General features: G+C 45.0%; 1 protein-coding gene across 1 annotated transcript in view; it reads right to left on the bottom strand.

Annotated features, from left to right (window-relative positions):
- Nucleotides 1–12702: 12702 nt before the first annotated feature.
- Nucleotides 12703–21632, bottom strand: part of ppargc1a (peroxisome proliferator-activated receptor gamma, coactivator 1 alpha) — a gene marked incomplete in the record, with an annotated part of 32107 nt that continues 23177 nt past the window's right edge. Inside the window, 6 exon segments of the mRNA XM_053416609.1 lie at nt 12703–13196; nt 15533–15684; nt 16059–16180; nt 18015–18135; nt 19106–19198; nt 21604–21632. Coding sequence (XP_053272584.1) covers nt 13093–13196; nt 15533–15684; nt 16059–16180; nt 18015–18135; nt 19106–19198; nt 21604–21632 — 621 coding nt within the window.

The raw sequence follows: 21632 nt of genomic DNA on the forward strand, positions 1-21632 counted from the left end.
GGGGGCGGTTGAGCTAATAAGTTACAACGAATCTATTTCAACGCTAGCAAAACGTCTGCTGTAGCCTCTTTCTCAAGAGGAACGTTCATCTTAACCTTTTCCACCATGACCGTGGGGGGGTTGCTGTTCGAACAGTGTCAACTCTGCGTCGCCCTCTAGTGGATACATTGCTTCAATCTTGTTCGAAACGGACGCCATCGTTTTTCGAACACAAAGGCAACATTAATTAGCCTTTAACATTTATAATATACATTTACAGCTTTGTCCTCAAAGTATTAAGTTACGTTACAAATCTCTTTGCAAACAATTACGTTGCCAAATGTAGCCCACATTTAAAGAGTAATTAGTAGCTGCTAATGTTCCTTCTGTTCACACTGTCCCTGAAGAGATTCCGATGTACAGGACCGTGCACGTGACAAACTGTGACAACATTTTCCAGAGTTCACACAAAGCCGATAAGAAAAGTTGAACTCCTTAGTATAAATTGCGAGTCCCCTTTTTGTTGCTACTGTTCATTCTGTCTGTGGAAACAAAGAGTTGATATCTTAAGATAAAGATTTCAACCTTTTCTCTAATGTCAGTTGAGGCTTCACCGTATCGGCCCGAGCTGTCAAACGCCGGCGGTCAGGGGGGAGAACGGGCGTCCGGTGTGACATTTGACTGTTTCATCCCGTGCACTGTATCACGGTGGATGACGACCGAGAGTCGGGCCCCGGCACCGGCGTCCTGATGACCTCCAAAGAGTCGGGACAGAAAGCTTAGAAGCCCTGGTCCTCGTACGACCCGACAACTTATTTAGTTGTTTGGGGAAAAAGAAGAAAAAGAAAAGACAAGTGAGTTAAGAGCTCCCAAAGCTGCACTGAGCCTCAGACGGGTGAACTGACAGTCAGAGTCTGCAGTACAAGCACGCACCGAGTTTCAACTTAGAATAGAAACTGCTAAAAAATGTGACGCGCATTAAGAACATTTAAAGAATCGGCTTGTTAATGTGTTTGCCCCAAAGCTCCCGATAAGGTGATATACAGTATATCAAAGCCTCTTCTTTTTTTTCTTTTCTCTTTGATTTTGTCAGGTATCAAGTAACACAGTCCGACTTTTACCTTTGACAAGTAATGCAAAACAGCTTTGGGAACGCTCCCAGAATCCCTGTTTGCCTTGTCAGTGATGGGACTGGATGTGAAGTCGTTGCCCGTGGCCAGAGTGCACGCATTAGGAGTGAGTGGAGGTGCTCTCCAGCATGGCATATCTCTTTATGTAATGCAATAGCATCTGCTGAGGGCGTTGACATAATCCCAAAACTGAAGCATCCACTCGGCATTGCCAACAACTCAGCAGACAAGGGATCTAAAAATGGGAGTCGGACAGGGGAGAGCGGGAGAGAAAAGAATAATTGTTGTTTTAAGAGCTGTTTGAAGGCAGTGGCTTATATAGAGAAAAAAGTTTATACGCCTTAATTTGTTTTTCTACCCTGTAGGTTATGACGAGAACTTTATATGAACAGACATATGGCTTATATTGATCCAAACTTTCCCTCGTGGTACAGGTACAGCGACAATAAAGACATCTTGAATGGTGTTTAACTCGTCTCGCTGAAAACACTGCAAGCCAAATGTTTGTCCTCACTCTTTTTTACTGCTTCGGATTTAAAGGCTTGAGGGTGCAATAACAAGGCGAGAGCAAATACATAAGGAGGCTTCTTGAAAACCCCCGAGTCAAATCAGGGGGAAAACAGTAATTCAAGAAACCAAACAAACAACAGGAGACTTGAGTAACGTCCAATTAAGTCGCACAAATCTGCGAAAACAAAAAGTGTGACCTTTGTGAGACTGTGGGAAATAATCACATAAACACTCAACCTACTTAACGGTGTTGGATCATGTTGTGGCCTCTCGTTTGGATGTCGACTGAAAGCGTGTCGAGACACAACGCGCTTCTGGATGTTTGCAAGTTTAAATGTGAAATCACGAAGAGATAAAGCATCGAGCCACAAGTCGGGGGAAGTTCTTGATTGCCAACTTCCCCCACTGCAGAAGTGGGTCCCGTCAGCTGGGTTGTGTGCATGTGGGCATGCCGCCACCATCCAATCACCACTGAATGAGTCCAGGTGCAGGTTTGTCCTTCCAAGCCCTGCCGAGCTGAATCGATACCAATCCACCCAGCAACCTCGCTGCCGCTCGCTCGGCATTGAGCAAAACTCTTGAATTACAGCACGTTGCCCTTATGGAAAAAATGGTGTCAAATTCGTGGAGAAGACACGGCGTGCCGCTCTCACGTATCTGTACAGGACGCCGTGTGTCCCCTGATGTCCTTCAGCAGGGGAGGGGGGTGTTACATCCTGTTGCCCTTGTATCATGTGTCTGCATTCAGTTCTGTGTGTGCCTGGCTGCACCAGTGTGGGCCAGGAAAATCCCCTGCATCTGATTGTGCTATAGTCCGCCGTGAAATTGTCCTCAACCGGCTCTCATTGATGGAAAACAAACGACTCGGGAGCAGCATGTGACCACGATTCCTCCGACTGATTCGACATTAAAAGCTCTATTTGCATTTCCCACAAAGGCAAATTACTCCAAACTATAAGAACGACACTTTTCACTCCCTGACACGTGCATTATGTCCACGGGCAGCTCCTGTGTTTAAATTCAATTGCCTTTCGACTGACATGACAAACCGGCTTGTCACATTTAAAAATAAGCTTTCGAGAAATGTGAAGACTTCCCACAAACTTCTCTTTGTCCTACAACTTATTGCCCTGTCTCCCTTTAACAAGAAGCGGGCGTGCTTGAATGGAAGAATGGCTCCGTCCTTCACACTGTCTGATTTGCTTAGGAAAGGCGCTCACGTCTAATACTAATCTGAACGACAGCAGTGGAAATCTTGGCTCAGTTTCAGAGGCTAGATTGGGCCTGGCCCAATGACCTTCTCTGAGAGAACATGGAAAGTTTGCCGGCTCAATATGTCACGGCCAGCATGAGCTTAGAAACAGAACAAGAAAGGAGTGATTAAATGGGTTAGATCCGTGGCTGGCTTTGGTGGATGTCAGGAGGAGTGCAGCTCCGGTTGTACTATGAGATTATCGTAAATTGTATCAGGCGGAAACTCTCGCCATCATGTGAGCACCCAAATTTACAAAGCAGACAATATGGGCGAAAGGAGAAGTAGAAGATCGTATTGTATTTCTACACTGAAAACATTAGTTTTCTTATTCAAGTCGACTGAGCATAGTTTTGTGAATGCAGTGCAGCGGCCGTGCAGCACTGCAGCATTTCAGGTCACTGTGTATGGGAGCAACAAGTCAAGCACATCAGTGGCGATCAATAAAGCCAGGCCAATATTATACAAAATGACAAATCTATGATTATGTTAGGAGCCAGACTTGGTGGAATTTCCTCCCAGGCATCCTGCTGGATACGAGCAGAGCCCCCATCCGCTGGAAATCTGCATTTTTTTACTGACATAAATAACTGATAATTGAGAATTGGATGTTTCTTAAGGCCTAATTACAGCAAGTGAAGTAAGTTTAAAGCAAATTAGCCTCACAGGAAGTTGAAACAAAGTGGTAAAACGAGGTTAATTGAATTGTAAGCCTTGTCACAGAAGATTACCAAGTCCAAGAAACACCACTTTAATTGCGTTATTACCATGTGGATTAAGGCACGGGGTATTTTTGCCTGGTAATTATAGCTCAGCTGTCCGTGCATTTTAATGCACTTTAGTCGGGACGATTTGGACAGAAATTTCTGACAGTGTCGAGCACAGAGGAAAGTTCCATTGCAAAACGTATCTGTAATGCTTGGGGATAACACTGACATTTGAGATGCAATTGTGCCCAGAAAATAAGGATTAACTGGATAAATGGTGATAATGAGTAATTAATTTGACAGGACATCGCCTTGATTTGATGCTATTTATGTATCAGAGCAGCAAATCAGAGACTCATCACACTGGTCATTCTTCCTTTTTAACAATGTACGTCAGAAATTGGACCTTTACTACAATAAGTCTGTGTCCTCGAACAAACTGAATTTATTTGAAATGTTTTCAAGCCGTCCTCAGCAGCCGAACACTGGTCACAGCCTACGAGTGATTATCAACAGGAACTATGATGATATCATTGGGAATGTTTGGTTTGTCAGGTGGTCACATCTTTGATCCACTCTGCAAATATAAATGTAAAACCTGGATAGACTGCCATGGAATCTGGTGCAAACATTCAAGGTACCCAGATGATGAACCTTCACATTTACCTGCAGCGCCACCAACAGGTCACTCTCAGACTTAAGTGAAAACAGCATCTTCTCCACTAATAAATAGATTAGCATCACAAGATTGAGTGTCTTTAACTATTTCATAAAGTCAAACCATCATTGCATTGTATTCTATTTTTATTTCATTATGTTATACTATTTCATTATTTTTCTATTTAATCTCATTTTTAAAATGTTTTATACAGATTATACTTTGTATTTATGTGACCTATTTTCCTGAAGCTATTATACCAGCTTTACATTTGCATTTTAGCATTTGTATATATAGCAAAGCACCCCTGTGTGATTACAGACCATGGTGCAGCCTCATGACACAACAGGGGAGACCACACATATAATTAAAGGTAAATTAAGGTGAATTCAATTAATTTAACCAACAGTGAGTTCTCCAGAAATGTGATAAAACAAAACACAACCTGTCATCTGAGGAGAAAGAGAAACAACCCAGGGCTCCAGCCATCTTTTACAGCCATCAGGAAAAATGGGTGTCAGGTGTGGCTGCTCTTCACCTGACACCCCCCACTTCCTCCTAAACAGGAAGAAGAAGAAAAAAACACACAAAGAACGGCGGCATTGAAATGGTTAATTTGTCTTAAGAACCTTCTTTTCAATGCTTCCTCACTTACCTCCTTTATTATAGAAAACATCTATAAACACTCTACTCTGCACCTCGACACACCCACGTAAATATATAAAAACAACAGAACAGCTGTTTTACTCTAATGACATGACCCAGAACTGAATCCTCACGTGATCGTGGGATTTCTTCTCTTTCACGTGTCCTCTCAGGAGTCACAATAAACATCAAACATACAAATTACACTTCATTCCAAAATCATCAGTACAACTAAATACAAATATAAAAGTTATTTCAACCCCCTGAATGTGGAATGGAGACAATCATTTCTATAAGGTTTTCTTCTTAGTAATATTTCCTTAAGTTTCCTCTGTATGAACTATAAACAACTTTTCTGTCACTCTGTGCAGACGATTCTGTACAGGAAACTTTATTAGAATTGTCGGCACACAACTTTTGCCCCCTTGCAGTTACAGCCACTCACCACTAGGATGTCGCAGCCCTCTCAACATCCCTCCACTTCCAGCATCCTTGGTTTGACGCACTTGTCAGAGATGGACATGCAGTTTGCGAGACACAACATTTTTTACATTTGACAAGTTCACACGGAGCCCATCCTCTTCCTATGATACTTTATTGATCTCCTACTGCTGTCCACAGTCACACACTGTATGTTGGTCAGTTCAAACAGTCACACAGTAACATCTTTGGAACTGCAAGGAATCCCATCTTCTTGCTCAAAGGCACTGCAGGGCCGACTGGAATTCGACCACAACCCTCCAACCAAGCAGCGGCCTCCCTTCTTTCTCCTCATGACTTCAAGGGCCAGGGAACCCAGGATGCTCGGAGACTATCATTAGCCTAATGGACAGGAGCGCGGGATGGCAAGGATGAGTGATTGCATTACGGTGCCATTTGCCGCAGACTGTACATTGACATAAATAGTGCAAACAAACAATAACTGTCCATGTGGCCATTCCGCTGTGTTGTGACAGCTTGCCGTCTGATACATGGGTTCAAGCCGGGGTCTGAGAAAGAGGGAGCGATGCTCTCGTTCGCTGCTCGTGTCGGAGTAAGTGCGATTGCGTGGAGCCAAAGTAGCTGGGACCTAGATTTAGACACAACTCTGCGATCCGCCAAGGCCACTCTGCTAAAGAAAAAGAATACAAGGAGGAGATAAGAGAGCGAGAGAGAGACAGTGAGAAAGAATAGTAAGGGAGAGAGAGCACTCAGCTGTTCTCTCTTTCCAAGCCATCTTGTCAGGGATGCTTCAATGGAGCCATTATGAAGACCAGATCAAACTAGGAGAGGAGAGTTTAAATAACAAGAATAAAACTAGATAGCCAGCCTTTCATCTTTTCTAAAGCAGTGGTTGCCAAACTGGGGATTAAAACCCGCACAAGTGCACACAGGGTTAATTGAAGAGGTCCGGGTCGATTTGGGGGAACCCAAAATTATCCAAATATGCCCCTATATATTTTTCAAAATTTCAAATAATCTAATTTTTATTCCTGTAAAATGTTTTTTACTCCTACAGGCTCATTTATGCTCAATGTTAGATACAGAAATGAAAGGAGACTTCTGTCTATCCTCTGCGTTCCATTTGTCCATGTTTGCTCAAAGCTTACGGATACAGATGTAACTAAGCAGTATCGAAATGAACCCGAGACAAAGACATTTATTTTATGAATATATATCGGAGATTAGGAAATAATTCATAAAATCCTAAAGGGGTAACAAGCAAAAAATATTCTATTCCCATTGATCTAAAGAAGGTTTTGGTGATGAAGTGTTTTCTTCTGTGTAAATTGACGCTTAAGTCATTTTATAATCCCGGTTTTGTTCTACTTTTATCTGCAGTACTTGTTGTTTTACTCAAGTCTCTCCCACTGCCTGTAAATGACTTATATGTACGACGGAAACAGGCATATTTGATTTGTCAGTACTTTGAATACAGTCATTAAGCACTGCAGTCATGGGAATTATGCTAATTGTTATTGATGCTACTCCATGATTGCCGAATAATTACCGACGATATGCTGCTCACATCATCGCGTTCACACGTGGCTCTCTGCAGCAGCTCGTAGCGAATGGCGCCCTGATGCCCGGGCCTATCAGGACGCACCCTCACCACCTGAGCTCTCGTAGTGTGGTAGCAGGGACACGGGTCGTTTTGGGGCGCTACCGCAGCCTTGTCACGTCGAGTCAATCCCACTTCGTCCAAATTCCCTGTCCTGCAGTCCCGGTGAAGACACTTCCTTCCTCCGAGGCCCCTCTTGTGTTCTGTGATCTCAAAGGCCCGGCCGCGGCCTCCAGGCACGGGAAGCAGGCGAACGCGAGTGCACCGGGGCGCCGGGGCTCCGTTAGCAAACGATCAAAAGGCCAAATCACCAAATGATTGCCTTCTGGATCTCGTTCTTCTGCTAATCCATCAACAAAATCCATATGAACACACACAGCGGACCCACACACATCATTACAGACGCCAACAGTGGAATCTTTTAGGTTTCCCCTTTTTGTTGTTCTAATTAATACGCCACGTCTTGGGCACACTCGAGGTAATTAACATTGTTTTTTGCCGGCAACACACAGCAGATGGTGATTGAAAATAGAGGGATGAGTCGCTCAATCAACCACCATTTGTCTGTAGCCATTAATTATCCAGCGAAGAATACGTTCAGTCCCCAAAGTTGATAGTTTGGGGGGGGGGGGGGGGGCGGGGGAGAATACTGTCCTTCTGTTCCTCATTACTCTTTAACAGCAGAAACTGCTGAAACTAGAATGCCGGATAGGGAGACTGTGATTTTAATAGCACTGTCATTATCTCTCCCCATAAGGTGGCATACGATAGAGGACTTGTGTGTGTGCTAACAAAGAAGAGTTCCGATAAATGGAAGCCAAGCTACATGTCGTGGGTTGTTCTGCTCTCGTGTCTGGGACAAAAAACGCTGTTTCATGCGAGATGACGGGTCCAGAGACTGCCACAGGAAATGTTTTCCTACGATCAAACGAGAGCTATCGGGTCACGTGACCGACATTATGCCGCGGGCAACGTGACCGAACAGATCATCCTCGGCTTGAACATGCGGTCTGATTGGTGCGCCCCCCCCCCCCTCCCGCCCCCGGAGCTACGGCAGCCAGGATATCATGAAACTTCTCCCACCAGTTCCAGCAAAGTCTCGCCCCTCTCGCCTCAGCACTCCGGGAGCGCTGACGTCTGCCTGGCAACAGATTAGGGTTGCGCACAAAGCTTTTATGGAATCGTTTCTAAAAATAAAAAAAGAAGATAGGGGACGGAGAGAAAGCGGGCGAGAGAGACAGAAAGTGGGAAAAGGAGTTTGACCAGAGAGAAACCTTGAAGGGACACTGGAAGCAAAAAATAAATAAAATAAAAAAAGAACCCGGAGACACCGCAGCATCACTTCTCTCGTGTTATTTTGTCCTCACCAGCCGCTCCCTATAATCCTCCGGCTCTGGCACCACTATAATCTTGTTTTTATTCTGTCTGCCAGCCTCGTAGTCAGAGATAATCAGTGTCACCAAACTTTAATTATTGGATAGAGGAGGAGATAAATGTTGTTCCCTCACTGTCAGTCGTTACTTCATTGATACAGAAGGGAAATTTGTTCTCTTAACACAACGCTGAGAATCTAAAAGTCCTCTTTACAGTGAATTACCGGAAGGATCGCTCATGTTCCACCCCATAGACTTTAATTAACTAGTCTCAGGTAATCTAATCTTATTATCCGAGGCTGCTTCTTTCACCACACCCCGACCTGCTTCCGTGATACTAAGACAGGCAGAACCGATAGCATGACATTTTAGTAAGATTTCACTTTCGAGTATCAAGCCACCAAAAATTCTGGAAAAACTATTTGCACGTTCTCGCCACATCGTTGAAAAAAAGCTAAAAGGCCCGAGTGGTCGAGTGGCGTGTTCGGGATTTCAGCTGCCGCCGCCGCCGCCACTGCTAGATGCCAAATAAAATACAGAGCTATACGCGACTCTGTGTTTGTCCCACCGAGAGCCCGGCCCCATCAAACCCCATTATCTCCAAGGCTACCACTTACTTCTAACTGGAGTGGAGATAGCTGCTTATCTGCTGGTTAATAATAAAAAAGACACATAACAGATAACAAAAAAAAGAGAAAAAAAAGCAATCCTATCGTGATGGAAAGAGAGAGGTGGGTGAGAGAGGAAAAAAAGCTGACAGGGAGCGTGGGGGGGGGAGATTTCCAGGGACAGTTTCATTCTGTGGAAAGGGCAAGCAGGAGGAGACCTCCCGCTGTAATGCGGCAGCCATGCCGAAATGAAAGCCAGCCGCTCTCTTCTCCGGGGCTAAACAGCGGCCTTAATAAAAAACACAATCAGACCCCCAACCTTAAAGTTTAATGCACATTCTTCCCATATTTCTCTTTGCGCCACAGAAAAAAAAAAAGGGAGTACGTTCAGAGCTCCTGCTGTGATCCCGGCTCTGAGGCTAGAATGTGTGTGTGTGTGTGTTGAAGTGTGTTAAAGGGAGAAAAAAAAGAGGGGGGGGGGGGGGCTGTTATAGTCATAATGAAGCCCCACTGAATATCAAGCACGCCATCAACTCACTACGGCTCTCCATTGTGCTAATGAAATTGTTCCCCCCAACTTTTTAATTAACTTGCAGACTCATGGTGTGGAGTCAAGTTGTGGACACAGACAAAGACTCGTGTTCTCTCTCCCAGGTGATATGAATATCAAAGAGCGGAAGCTGCCCTGAATTAAGCCCAGCTTCTTTATTAGCGGGGGGGTGGTGGGGGGAACTTCAGAGAGAGGGACAGATGTGGCGAGGACCGGCTCGTGTCGCTCCTCCCGCGTCCGTCAGCCTTCACTCAACACTTTGATACAGACGTGTGGGGGCGAGGGGGGACTCATTTATTGTGGGATCCGGACTCACAAACATGTACTGTTGTTGTCAGAACTTTCCCGAATTTCTTCTTTTCCTCAGAACACTTCCGAGGATGTCTCCTTGAAAGCAATGAGCGCTGATAATCATCGTTTCACAGCAGCGACCAAAAGTGTTGCAACAGCCCTTGATTAAGGGGAAGTCGTCACACACAGGGAGGAAGTTAATAGGGAAGGCACCGACATTTTTTTTTTTGTTTCAAACACATTTCCCTTTATTGGCATGGTGAGGCTGATGAGAATTGCACATAAAAAATAAAATTCACAAGAAAGTCGTACAATAGGTAGAACCACAAAGGCATCGGTAAGGACTTGGCAGAAGGCAACGTGGATAGGACACAAACAGGTAACAACCCACAACGACTCCCCCCCCGAACACACACACACTCGCTCACACACACACACACACACTGGCCGAAAAACACAAACTCAGACGTACATAGATACATTTGCTCATACACATATTGTCCTTCCAAAAGAAACATGATTACTCAACAAAGCAGTGGCAAAGTCCTCAGTAGGTCACATTATTAAAAAGTCCGCCACAGTTGAAATTTGAACCATAAGGTGTTATAATATATTGCTACTCTAGGCAATTTACAAAGCTTTTTTTTATTTTTTATTACAATGATTAAAGCCACATCTATCAAATGGGACACGACACCATTACCCAAAACGCCATACAGACGGCAAGAAAGTAAAAAAACAATGTCTGGAAACACAGGTGAAGGGTTTTCTGCTTTCATATCCTTCTCCCTTTGACCAATTTTTTCCCTCGTTGCATCATAAAAATTAGCCGCTTCTTGTCTCCACAGTCAAACCCCATGAAAGGAAGCCTGTGATCATTTTTTTTGGGCCTTCCTGTGATGGAAGCCTCTTCTGCCGTTACTTGGCGCGCGCTCGAAACAGGATATTAATTGAACCAGAAGCCGCAAGGTTACCTTTTATGTCATGTCGACGGCGATGTGATATCTGGACTGTGAGTGCGGGGGGGGGGAGGGAAGTGGAAAAGTGGCGCAGCATGCGATACGTCGTTGAGTAGTTTTCCCTAGGCTTATAGAATGTCATTTAAAATCTGCCAGCTAAGACAGCTGAGAGGCAGATACCCAAAGGGGCGTGTACGCTGCTGTGCCATGCACTACACAACAAACAGTTTCAACTCCACACGGGGTTGTTTTTTTTTGTCACACACAAGGCCGGAGAGCTAAGAGTCGGTCACGTTTGCACAGGTGTCACAAGGTAATGCGTGCATTACAATCACATAGACTCAGCTACATCTTAAAGGGGAGAGCGAGGGGGGGGGTGGGGGTCGGAGGGGGTGCGGGGACATTCAAGTGTTTACTGCACGCGTCGAGGTCACGGAGACGAAATGGGCGAGATATCGGGATGGCATTGTCCTATAGCTACCAGCGACTGGGTAATGGGTCACGTCCAAAAATCACACAACAATAGGAGGTAAAATACAACTTTGAAAAATAAATTATTGCTTTTTATATAGTTTTTTTTTCTTTCATTTATATTACTATCATTGTTATTATTAATTATCTTGTAATTATTGTGAATAATATAAGTAGCATCATTATATATATATATATACACATATATATGTATATATGTATATGTATTTTGTACATCAAATACAAGATCTTAAAAAATTCAGGAAAAGGAAATTGTAAACTTTTGTTTGGCATTCACATAATCAAGCATGAGTGGAGCGATGACAACAAAGTGTTTCGAAGCGGTACAAGGAAATTCCTGCAAAATCATTTTTATTGCTTCATGTTCTGCTTCTCGAGAGTGTAGAAAGGAAAACCGGCGACGCGCTGCAGGTCTGACTGACAGCGGCGACAGAAATCGCTGAAAACGATGAGGGGCTGGCTGCCGGAGTGATTCGCTGAATGTTCTGATTGCTTCGGAAAGGCATAGAAGGTCGTATTATCCCCCACCAAAGCATTTATTGTCCACCCTGTCTAGTGATTAACACATTAAATAACAAAAAAATCAACGGACAGAATAAATAGCAAATAAATCTCATGAGGTGCGCCACGTGAGCTGGAGCCCATAAATATTTGTTTGTGGTTGATTCTAATATTAAAATAAATAGATAAATATGTGTCTCGTAATGATTGAAACGATTTGAATGCAGTGTTCTCTGTCAGTGAAGGTAATCAAAACAAAAACCATACAAAGCAAGGAAATCAAACCCAGATATATATCTCTCTCTATATATATATATATCTATACATATATATATATATATATACTGATTGCTTCAGAAATCATTAATAAAAAAATGGGGTACTTTTTTTACAATCATGAAAAACACGTTAAAAATGCATTTTACACTGGTTGTATAAGCAAAAACACTGATTGAGAAACTTTATAAACAGAGAAAACTATACATGGTTGACTGTTTTTGCCCAACAAAATAACTTAAAAAAGGACGTTTGTTCACATGCTCCCTAAAAATGAGCAACTGGACACATCTGGTTCTTCTTCTTCATCTTTTTTTTTTTTTTTTTTTACAATCATGTCATGTCTTCTCAAACGTCACGTAGACGTACAATATGTTTTACAGTATTGTAACTACTACAGATCGACATTCTGAATTAAGAAATGTTCTCCTCGTCTTTAAAAAAGGCTGCGTTTTACAGTGCATAGCTGTAACAAATAAAGAACTTTATCCCATATGTACAGAAAATAAAAATATTCCTTTTTAGAGCATTTTTGTAAATACACGGCTACATTTCTCCTCAAAATGAAGACGACAGTGTTAACCTCGAGAATCTCACCTCCAAGATGCAATTCCCTTTACTCTTTGTTTGTAATGTAACACCAGATCCAAACGCCAGATTTAGAAGAAAGAGAGAAAAAATCAACAGCAAAAAAAACTCATAAAAAAATTGGAAGAAAAACAGATCTGGCTGAACAAGCTGCATGTCTTCACCCCCAAAGAATTGTGGGTATTGTAGTTCTCGGAGAGAAAAAAAGTAGCTTCATCTTCTTCTTCATCCACAGATGGTTGTACAGCAGTAGAGTGCACCGAACAAGTGCACCGGGTTCTGAGGGATCACTGGCTTTTCCCACAATGCAATGTCTCTCCCCCACCCACACCCCACCCCACCCCCGCTCTTCAGCAGCTATGTTCATGTAAACTTTATTTTTGATATATTCATTTATAGTGATATAGGTCTATAGACTTAACTCTTATATACTCTATGACGTAGAGTGTAAAACTTCTGGTGGTCTCGTCGTCCAAGGAGCGAGAGACAACAGTGAGGTATAGGACGTCCCCCTCAGGCGCCACGGCACTGGTTACCTTCTCAGGCTGCGCTGGGCCTCCCTCAGCAAGCTGTCAAAATCCATGGAGTCGTACTTGCTTTTCGTGGAGGCTGGATCAAAGTCGTCCGAGTGGGAGTCTGCGGGGGGGGAGAGACAGGATCTGGGTTAGAGACACGATTTGAAAATGCACATAATAAAAGCAGAATCTGTCTTTGTGTTCCAATGAGACACTCTGGTCAGAACTCACGGTTATTTTTTTGGTCCGCATTCGTTTTTTCAAGTTAGCAGGATTAAGCAAACACTGTGGGGCGCGACCCAAAGAAGAAGCCATTGAATTCGGGTGCGGATCAAGGATTTTTTTATAAGAATAATTCATAGATCTCGGTGAAAATTCCAAATAAAAATCAGTATCCAGTGAATTTAAATGTGGCTTCTTAAGGGAACTGACTGCTCTGGGAATGTTTCCCGTCTTTGGCTACAATTTGTGTCGTTCTGCCAAATTCCCACAGACACATGAGTGACATGAAAAAAAAGAAGGATAACACACGCTGCTCTAATTATGTACAGTAGCAACCTATTTTAGTACCAAGGAATTCATGTAGTGGGAGTATTTCTTGTGGGAGTCGGCCACAGATGTGAAAGTGTATCCTTGTGCCATTTTTCCTGATCAACCTGATAATACATAAAGAGTATCTTATCTCTGCCAACAGACAGCTTCACAAATGGGCCCCCCAAAGGGCCCAGCAGCACACTCGGAGCGCTCTGAGAAATGGGAATGACCATGGCAGCTAGGAGACGCCAGTCGTGATCTAATGCAACGGCCGAGGGCTAGATTGCGTCACACTGCGCACCTTGAGGGATGAAAAATCTCCTGGCGCTCTACTTAAAACTAATGGACATGTCTCAGAAAACAAAAAAAAAAGAGGAGGAGGAGGCAAGAGGCAACGAGATTGAGAAGACGGGGAGAGGTTTGGATACCACACTATTATAAGATCCCCCCGTCCTCTCAATCTCTTTATCCCGCGCTATCAGTGTGGGGACGACCGAAATAGCCAGTTCCTGACAAAGAGGGGGTCCAACGAAGGCCCTTTCCATTCCGCTAGACTGATTAGTCAATCTCGGCATAATGTCTGTCCTCGAGGCTTTGGGATTAGCAGCCGCTTCTCCGCGCTTTCAATCCCTCATCGTGTTTGCCCTTAAAAAGAAGATGGCTCGGAGCATGAGTTTTGAGAATGTATAGTAACGGCTTCATCTATCGGGGGAAAGTGCTCATTTTCTCTCGAGTGACCTGTTGACCCCGGTGTGGTTGAAGCCCTACACATTCTTGACCCCACATTCTACACATGTCAATATGTGTGTTATATCTGATATGTCCCGTAATGGGAGAGACGATCTTTTGTCGCTTAACATAACGAGGCCCGTCTCGCTTCACTTTCAATATGGCTGCTCAATTATTGCCACCTCTGCAGAAGAAAGGAATCCTAGAATACCCTCTTTTATCCACATGTCAAAAAGACGGAATCTTGCCAGAGGAGAAAGCCTTGATTTCACAGATCGCCTGCATTATTTATCAAATGCGTCATCCAGCCTTCAGCTCACATTTGAGCAAAGTATTCTATCTGGGATTTGGTATCTGACCAATATAGAAGCTGTGCACGCATCGGCTACATCTCTGCACCTTTACTCTATGAAATTGCTTAATGAATTCTGCTCCGCTCCAGCCTTCCATGATCCCCCGACTCCCGACAAACCCAGTACGTACGCACGCTGCAGACCCTCCCTCTATGCAAATGACCCCTACGTGCCACATCAAGGCTCCACCACATTTCAGAGCCGCAACAGCTGGCGACAGATGGGAACCTCGCCCGAGAGGGAGGGAGGGTTTGCCGGGACTTAACCTTGCTCCCACCTTCTTCCTCCTCACCTCGCCTCCTCTCGTCTTTGTTCTGGCGCCGTCTTCCTCCTGGTAATTTCCATCCTCGTCTCTCAAAGTGATTCCCACACCCACGCAGCGCGGGAGAGAACACACGGTATGCACAGCTGCACACGTGCTTCCGAGTGCTATCGTTCTCCCTAATGTCTTGCTTTTTCATATCACCACGGCCCCAAAACGAGCGTCCCATGTCCGTATGAGTAATGGAGTCTGCCTCGTTTTCCTGAAGACACAAGCAGCGGGGAGGAAATGGAGCTCTATTCTCCGAGTGCTCACGGGCTGACCTCTGAACTCTCTTTGCCCTTTTGAGTCACAAATGCCTGGTGGACACATTCAAGGCTGCACCAGCACCGAGATGGGTTTCTTTTGATCGGGAGGCATTACTCAAGCCTCTTTCTTAAGGTTTTTATTGCTGTTTTATTCCCCCTCCCGCTTTTTCCTCCTCCCCTCTTTTCTATGACAGTCCTCAGAGCGGCGGCGGATACACTGCCCGACTACTCGGAGGGGGGCTGATGCAGGGAACAACAAAGCTGCACTTACCCAAGTCCGTGTAATGCGATTTGCAGAACTGCTTTTGTCCGTCAAAGCACAGCTCGAACTGGGGCTCGTTGGACCTGCGTAAGGTGTGTCCGTTCTCAAGGGCGGCGAAGGCGTCACAAGTGTAGCGGTACGTGATGAAGCCAAAATTGTCCCTGGTCAGGAATAGAAAGTGAAACGTTAGGCGGGGCCGCCGCGGGGCAACAATAACTAAACAGGCGGCCTTGTCATAAATGACGATCACACTATTTATATGCAAAGGAGAATCAATAAATGTGTATCTTTGGGGCTCGGTAGGCCGAGAAGTAGATGAATCAGGACACGCTCTGGGAATGCAAATGGGCCATCTTTGTCTTAAATACCCGTCTTTGCTGAAAGTTTTGTCTGCTGCATTCAATTATTATTATTATCATTAGAAATGAATGTCTTCTCATGCCCTATTCTAGACTAACAAACTGATGCCGAACAGAAACACACACACACACACACACACACACACACAAATTCACACAAAGTCCTGGGGCCTTACCCATCGTCCCTCAAGTTCACGGCACATTCTTCAATTTCGCCGAAGACTTCAAAGCGGCGCTTCAACTCCGTCCGGGTGCAGTTGGACCTCAGTCGCCCCACGTACACCACCCGTCTCTCCTCCTGCTCGTTAAGAGAGAAGACAGAGCAAAAGGGAAGGAGATTAAAAGGGGAGTCTGTTTTTCTTTCCCACCCCCCCCCTCTCTTTTCTTCACCGGGGCCCTAATGAATTGGTCTTGATCACTCCTGTGGATACCGCCGGGCCGACTCCGTGCCCCCGGTTTTGTCCCCCCCCGCCCCCCATCCCTGTCTGTCTGTTGTGTTTGCTCCGTGATTGGTTCGGCTCGCTCCATCTTATCTGATGGAGCTGCAGTTTGGGAGCGCCTTCAATCTGCCCTGGCACCACAATTCCTCTTTCTCTCCGCAACTCATCAACCGGAGGCCGGGTGATTTTTATCAAATGATGCCATGTGTCTTAAGTGTGGGGCTGCTTGTTCTTTCATAAGGGCCGTGGGGAGACTCAGCCGTACATTAAAAATAGCCTGTCTCTCTCTTTGCCGAGGTGGAAGACAAAGTTACAATACACAGCAAACTCTCAGGACTGTTAACTGAGAGGTCTGTTAACAGTACCAGGTTATAATAGCCATTAGAGAGGGAGCTTTCAAAGCAGCAGTCGTGAGCCACAGGGCAAAAAAACATGGATTTCCACGAACCTCAGAGGACGTGGGGGTCATAGCGGAATAACTTAAGAACAAACTGCACCAGGCTGCAATTATAGCTTTTGAGGAGTTTAATTGCATCCGCTAATCATATAATACAGCACAAGCCCGGGGCTATAGTGTATCACTACTGTTATTTATTTATTCATTCATTTATTTGCCATTACAGGGGCAAGTCCACTGAGGCCTGTTGGAATTTGGAATGCTGTCTTGAGGGTGGAAGTATCAAACTGTACATGTAAATCAGCAGCCGGACGCGAAACTCAAAGTTCACCTTTGCCCAGTGTGACTTATAGAGTCGCTGAGAAAAATATAAATTAACCACAGGTTAGTGTTTTTATGCTTTTTTTCCACACTCTTTAAGGTTTTGGACATAAAGAAGAAGTATTTGCTGAATTAGGGGTTTAGTTGCTGACAACTGATAAATAAGCAGTCTATGCTTGATGGCACCCTGAGGGCTGCGTGTGTGTATGTGTGTGTGAGACAGACCGACACAAGGAGACGCTTTCACATCCCTGGCCTCCAAAACGCTTGTTTGACAGCTTGAGCTTCACTGCTCATAATTGTTTGTCTCTCTGTCGCCGAAAAACGTATGCATGCAGAGCCATGTTTGCATTACTGCATCGTTTAATGCTCGCTTTATCAACGGGGGTGGCGTTAGCTCACCGGGAAACCTGAGTAATTTCACACCGAGAAAAGCTGAGTGGAGATATGGGAGGAAATATGTATTTGCCTCATCCGGGGGGTGCATTTTGAAACGGATAAAGAAAAAAGGAGAAGCGCTCGAGAGAGAATCAGTAGCCATTTCCTTTTCTGTCCTTTTCCTGATCTCAGAGTTTCCACTATTTTAACGTTTTACCCCCGTGGTGTGATTAATAAGAGTCGACAGTGTTTCCAGATGACAGAGACGTTAAAAATACACAACCCGGAGATAAAGAGGAAGGGCCTGTCGCCTGAATCATTCAGTAACTCACTTTGTATGTATTCTTGCAGGAGAGAGACACTGTGGCACATGGTACGAGCCTGGAGGATATCTGTCTCAGTAATGTCTCTGTGTGTGTGTGTGTGTGTGTGTGTGTGTGTCTGTGGGAGGTTTTAATGTTTGTTTGCAGCAGTTTGTACATGTGCCACAGCAGTGATTGCATGTGGTCTTTTATCAGCGGCAGCGGGACAGATGTAGAGTGCAGCGCAGAGGAAGACGAGAGGAAATGAGGTGACAGGAGCGTTTGTTGACTCACTATTGCTTTCTGCTTCTGCCTCTCCCTCTGCTCGGCTCTTTCGAACTCCCGCTTCTCGTAGTCCCGGCGGTACTCCTCCCTCTTCAGCCTCTCGTGCTGGTAATCCTCGTAGCTGTCATACCTGTGGAGGACAAGACACTCGTGATATTCGCCGTCCTCGCTCGTCCTCTAAACTCACCCTCCCCTGTTGACTTGGGGGAAGAACAAACGCCTGGTATTCGCCGAGGAGTAGCCCGCCCCCACCCCCCTCGCTTCCCTGTTTTCTCAACACTGATTGTTGAGGAGGGGGTCGAAAAAGGGAACGGACGTGTTAATAAGACGCCGCTGATGTGATCACGGCGCCCGCAGGACAGGCCCGCGGGAGTGCCGGCGGGCGGCGCGGTCGGAGAGCCAGGCAGCTGCAGCTGTCAGCACAACTTCACATGTCATTACTTTCTGCTTAGTTAGGGCTTCATCAAGAAGGAAAGTGCAACTTTCAAACCTCCCCCCCCCCAACCACAGACTAGCACAAGATGTGTCCGTTAAGCTTTCGACTGATGAGCGACTCTCTGGCTTGTCGGGTGTCATTAGGCATGTGGGCGCCAAAATCAGCTCGCGTGCTGAGATGGTGTCAGTCTCCCTGTCTCTCGCCTCCCGCACCGTGCCAGTACTTCTCTGCATATGAAATCGTCCCCGTCCGCAGTGGCTCATGGGAACACTACAGAGGCACCAAGTTGAATAAGCATCATTATACAGCTGGGAGCGTCAACTCGAGAGTGAAGTCTGAATGTGCATCAGTGTGATTTGGGATTCTCTTGTCACTAGTCCAATAAAACATGATCAATTAAACATATTTGCCCTGAATGTTTGTCAAGGCTGCAAAAAAAAGAAAGAGGCTTCGGTCTCGATGTGGAGAGGGAATCCGAGAGAAATCAAACTGTTCCTGAGTGGTGACAGGGAGAAGTCTGTGTCGACTGCTAGTTTTGTTTCTCAGCCTCGTTCCCCTCATCTTCTAACAATACACAATTCCCGCTCAGTTAAAGCTTGTGACTGAACAAATGTGAATAACACAAAATGATTAGAGGTTAAACAACTCATTCAAAAATAATCACCTTGGCCTGCGGCTGAGGGGAGATCGGGACGGAGGGTGGGGGCTCTTGTGAGTCCTGGAGCGAAAAGTGCTTGAATCTGTGTTGTGTCGAGACCTGAGGGAAAAAACTGGAGGTTTATTTTTCACCAACATCATCATCTCACACATTAGCAAAGAACGTTGAAAAAGGAATAAAACACAAATTTATGACACATTGGTTAATCTCTTCTTGGCTTTGGAAACTTCTTTGATATTTGAAATAAGAAGCTTGATACCAGAACTTGTCCTAATCTAGCCCAGGGCCACGGGAAGTGTGCATCATTTTATGCAGATCTTTTTTTAAACACTACTGACTTAGCATATACATTCACCTGCTATCTATGTTGAATGAGGAAATGGTCAATACTAGGCCCTGGTGGCCTGACTGTCGAGCTTGTTCCCCTGCACTCCTTAAGCCTGATGCTTAATTATTGAAGTGTTGCTGAAGAAGGAAGACCTGAATAATGGAGGGAGAGAAGTTTGGGAAGCTCAGTGAAGCAAAGCAGTGCCGCTTTGGAAAGATCGAGGATCTTGCACTGTGAAAACTTGAAGAATTATTTTTGCTGAAACACTCCCTTTCTTTCTCTCCTCGCATGAAAATATAACAAGCTTCTTGTTCTGTGACTTTCAGAACTACAAGCCCTGTCCGGTATTTCTTTAGAAAGCTTGCCAGCGTCAGGTTCTGAGAGAATAGCTTGGGAGTATTAGGGTTTAATCTGTGAGCACGTTGGTGTAGAACAGAGCCCAAACAGAATAAAGTGAATCTATTGGCTCTGTGGAGTAAACTGACCTTTAAATAATCAGGCAAACAAACCGAGTTGCTGCGGCGGAGTCGTGAACTGAGCCACTCAATGAACTACGACTGACAAACTGAATTTACTTCCACCCCTTCTCGGTAACTGTGCTTTCGCCTCCGTTCTCCTACCACCTAGCAAAAAGAAAACCCCAACAGAAACCCCCTCGGCTCTGATCAAAGGGAAACATGGGAAATGTAGTTCTCATGCAGCGCTATGATGATAGGAGTCTCATTTGAGAAGGGTTTCGAGACTACATTCCCACAGCCTGGATTTGACTTTCATCTCTGGGGATGTAAAAGAGGAGGGTTTGCCACTCAGTAAAAATAACAGCTGCTGCTTAAAACAATAGCCCCGGCATCAAACAGGAGCCAGTGAGGAGGGGAGCGTTAGGAAGACACTCAAATATACTGTAACTCCCTGCCTGGAGATGAAAACTCGCACTGTTCAAAAGTCCAGCGCCTCTGGCACCTTTCATGTTCTGGGCTTTTTTTTTTCCTTTTCTGTTTCAGCTCATTGTTCAACCAATCTTCTCCCCACATAGTCACTTCAGAGAAATCAAAGGGCCACCTGGTTTAATAGGCAGAATCTGGTTTGCATAACAGCTGCAGATAATGTGGCTACTCCTGCATTTTTCAAACTAAAACACTGCGTTTTTTACCGAAAGCCCGGTTCAGACCGGACATTTATATCTGTCCTGAGTGATCTGGTCACAAGTCAGACAGCTCGGAGTGCAGACAGCACAACATTCAGAGGTTGTCCGGGACCCATGGGGCCACATTCTTTAACGTGTTTTGACAAAAATCTGTCCACATTTAAAAAACACCTACTCATTTCAGGTCCTCTGGCCCACGACAGTTTTCACAATGAACCAAAACTATTTTGACCCTCTGCACCGTTTCCCATACATTGATTTATTCGTGGCAGCTCGCCACAATATCAACATTGATCGATGCCACATATTGATTTTCTGTTTTATCACTATTTGGAATTAGTCAAATCTTATTTTGCTGCAGAGCTGTGTGCAGGGCATTGATTTGCCCAGCACCTCCTTGCGCCACTCTCTGTCTCCACACACAAACACACACACACACACACACACATGCAAACACACTGATTACCTGTCATAGGCATACTAGCTTAAAAGGACAACACATTTCAGTCTTTGCACACAGCAATTATGTATATCTATTTGTATTTAGATAAGGGATACGAGAGCCAATCATAAGAGGTCACTGGAGACGCATGGATGCACGTTCTAATGTCAAGTGGGGAACTGATGTACTTGTTGATGTACTGCTGATGTATAAACAAATTCCCGGATGCCAGACATCAATGTACCAAAAGTGATGTGTCTTTAAACTAAGATATATTACTGCGGACGTAGCCTCGCTAAATCTATTCTGCATTTAGTCCAGGTAAAGCTTTGAATAGCAGGAGGTCAAGAACCCATGCTAGGAGTCTCCAGGGTCTTTTCTGTCTGACATCGGCTCTGTCGACTGATCTGGCCTGTTTAACACTCCCAAGCTCGACCCCCTGCCAGCGCTAAGCCCTGTTTAAACTGCATGGTAGGGGAGCTGCCAAGGTTCAGCCAAAAGAGACAGGCAATGTGCATGTGCGTGTATGTGTGTGTGTGAGAAAGAGAGAGAGCGAGAGAGAGAGAGCGAGAGAGAGAACAAGAACTTACCAAGAGGAGGGACGTCTGTCAGGTGAGCT

This window comes from Pleuronectes platessa, chromosome 23 (genome assembly GCF_947347685.1).
Source record: "Pleuronectes platessa chromosome 23, fPlePla1.1, whole genome shotgun sequence".
Classification (NCBI taxonomy): Eukaryota; Metazoa; Chordata; class Actinopteri; order Pleuronectiformes; family Pleuronectidae; genus Pleuronectes; species Pleuronectes platessa.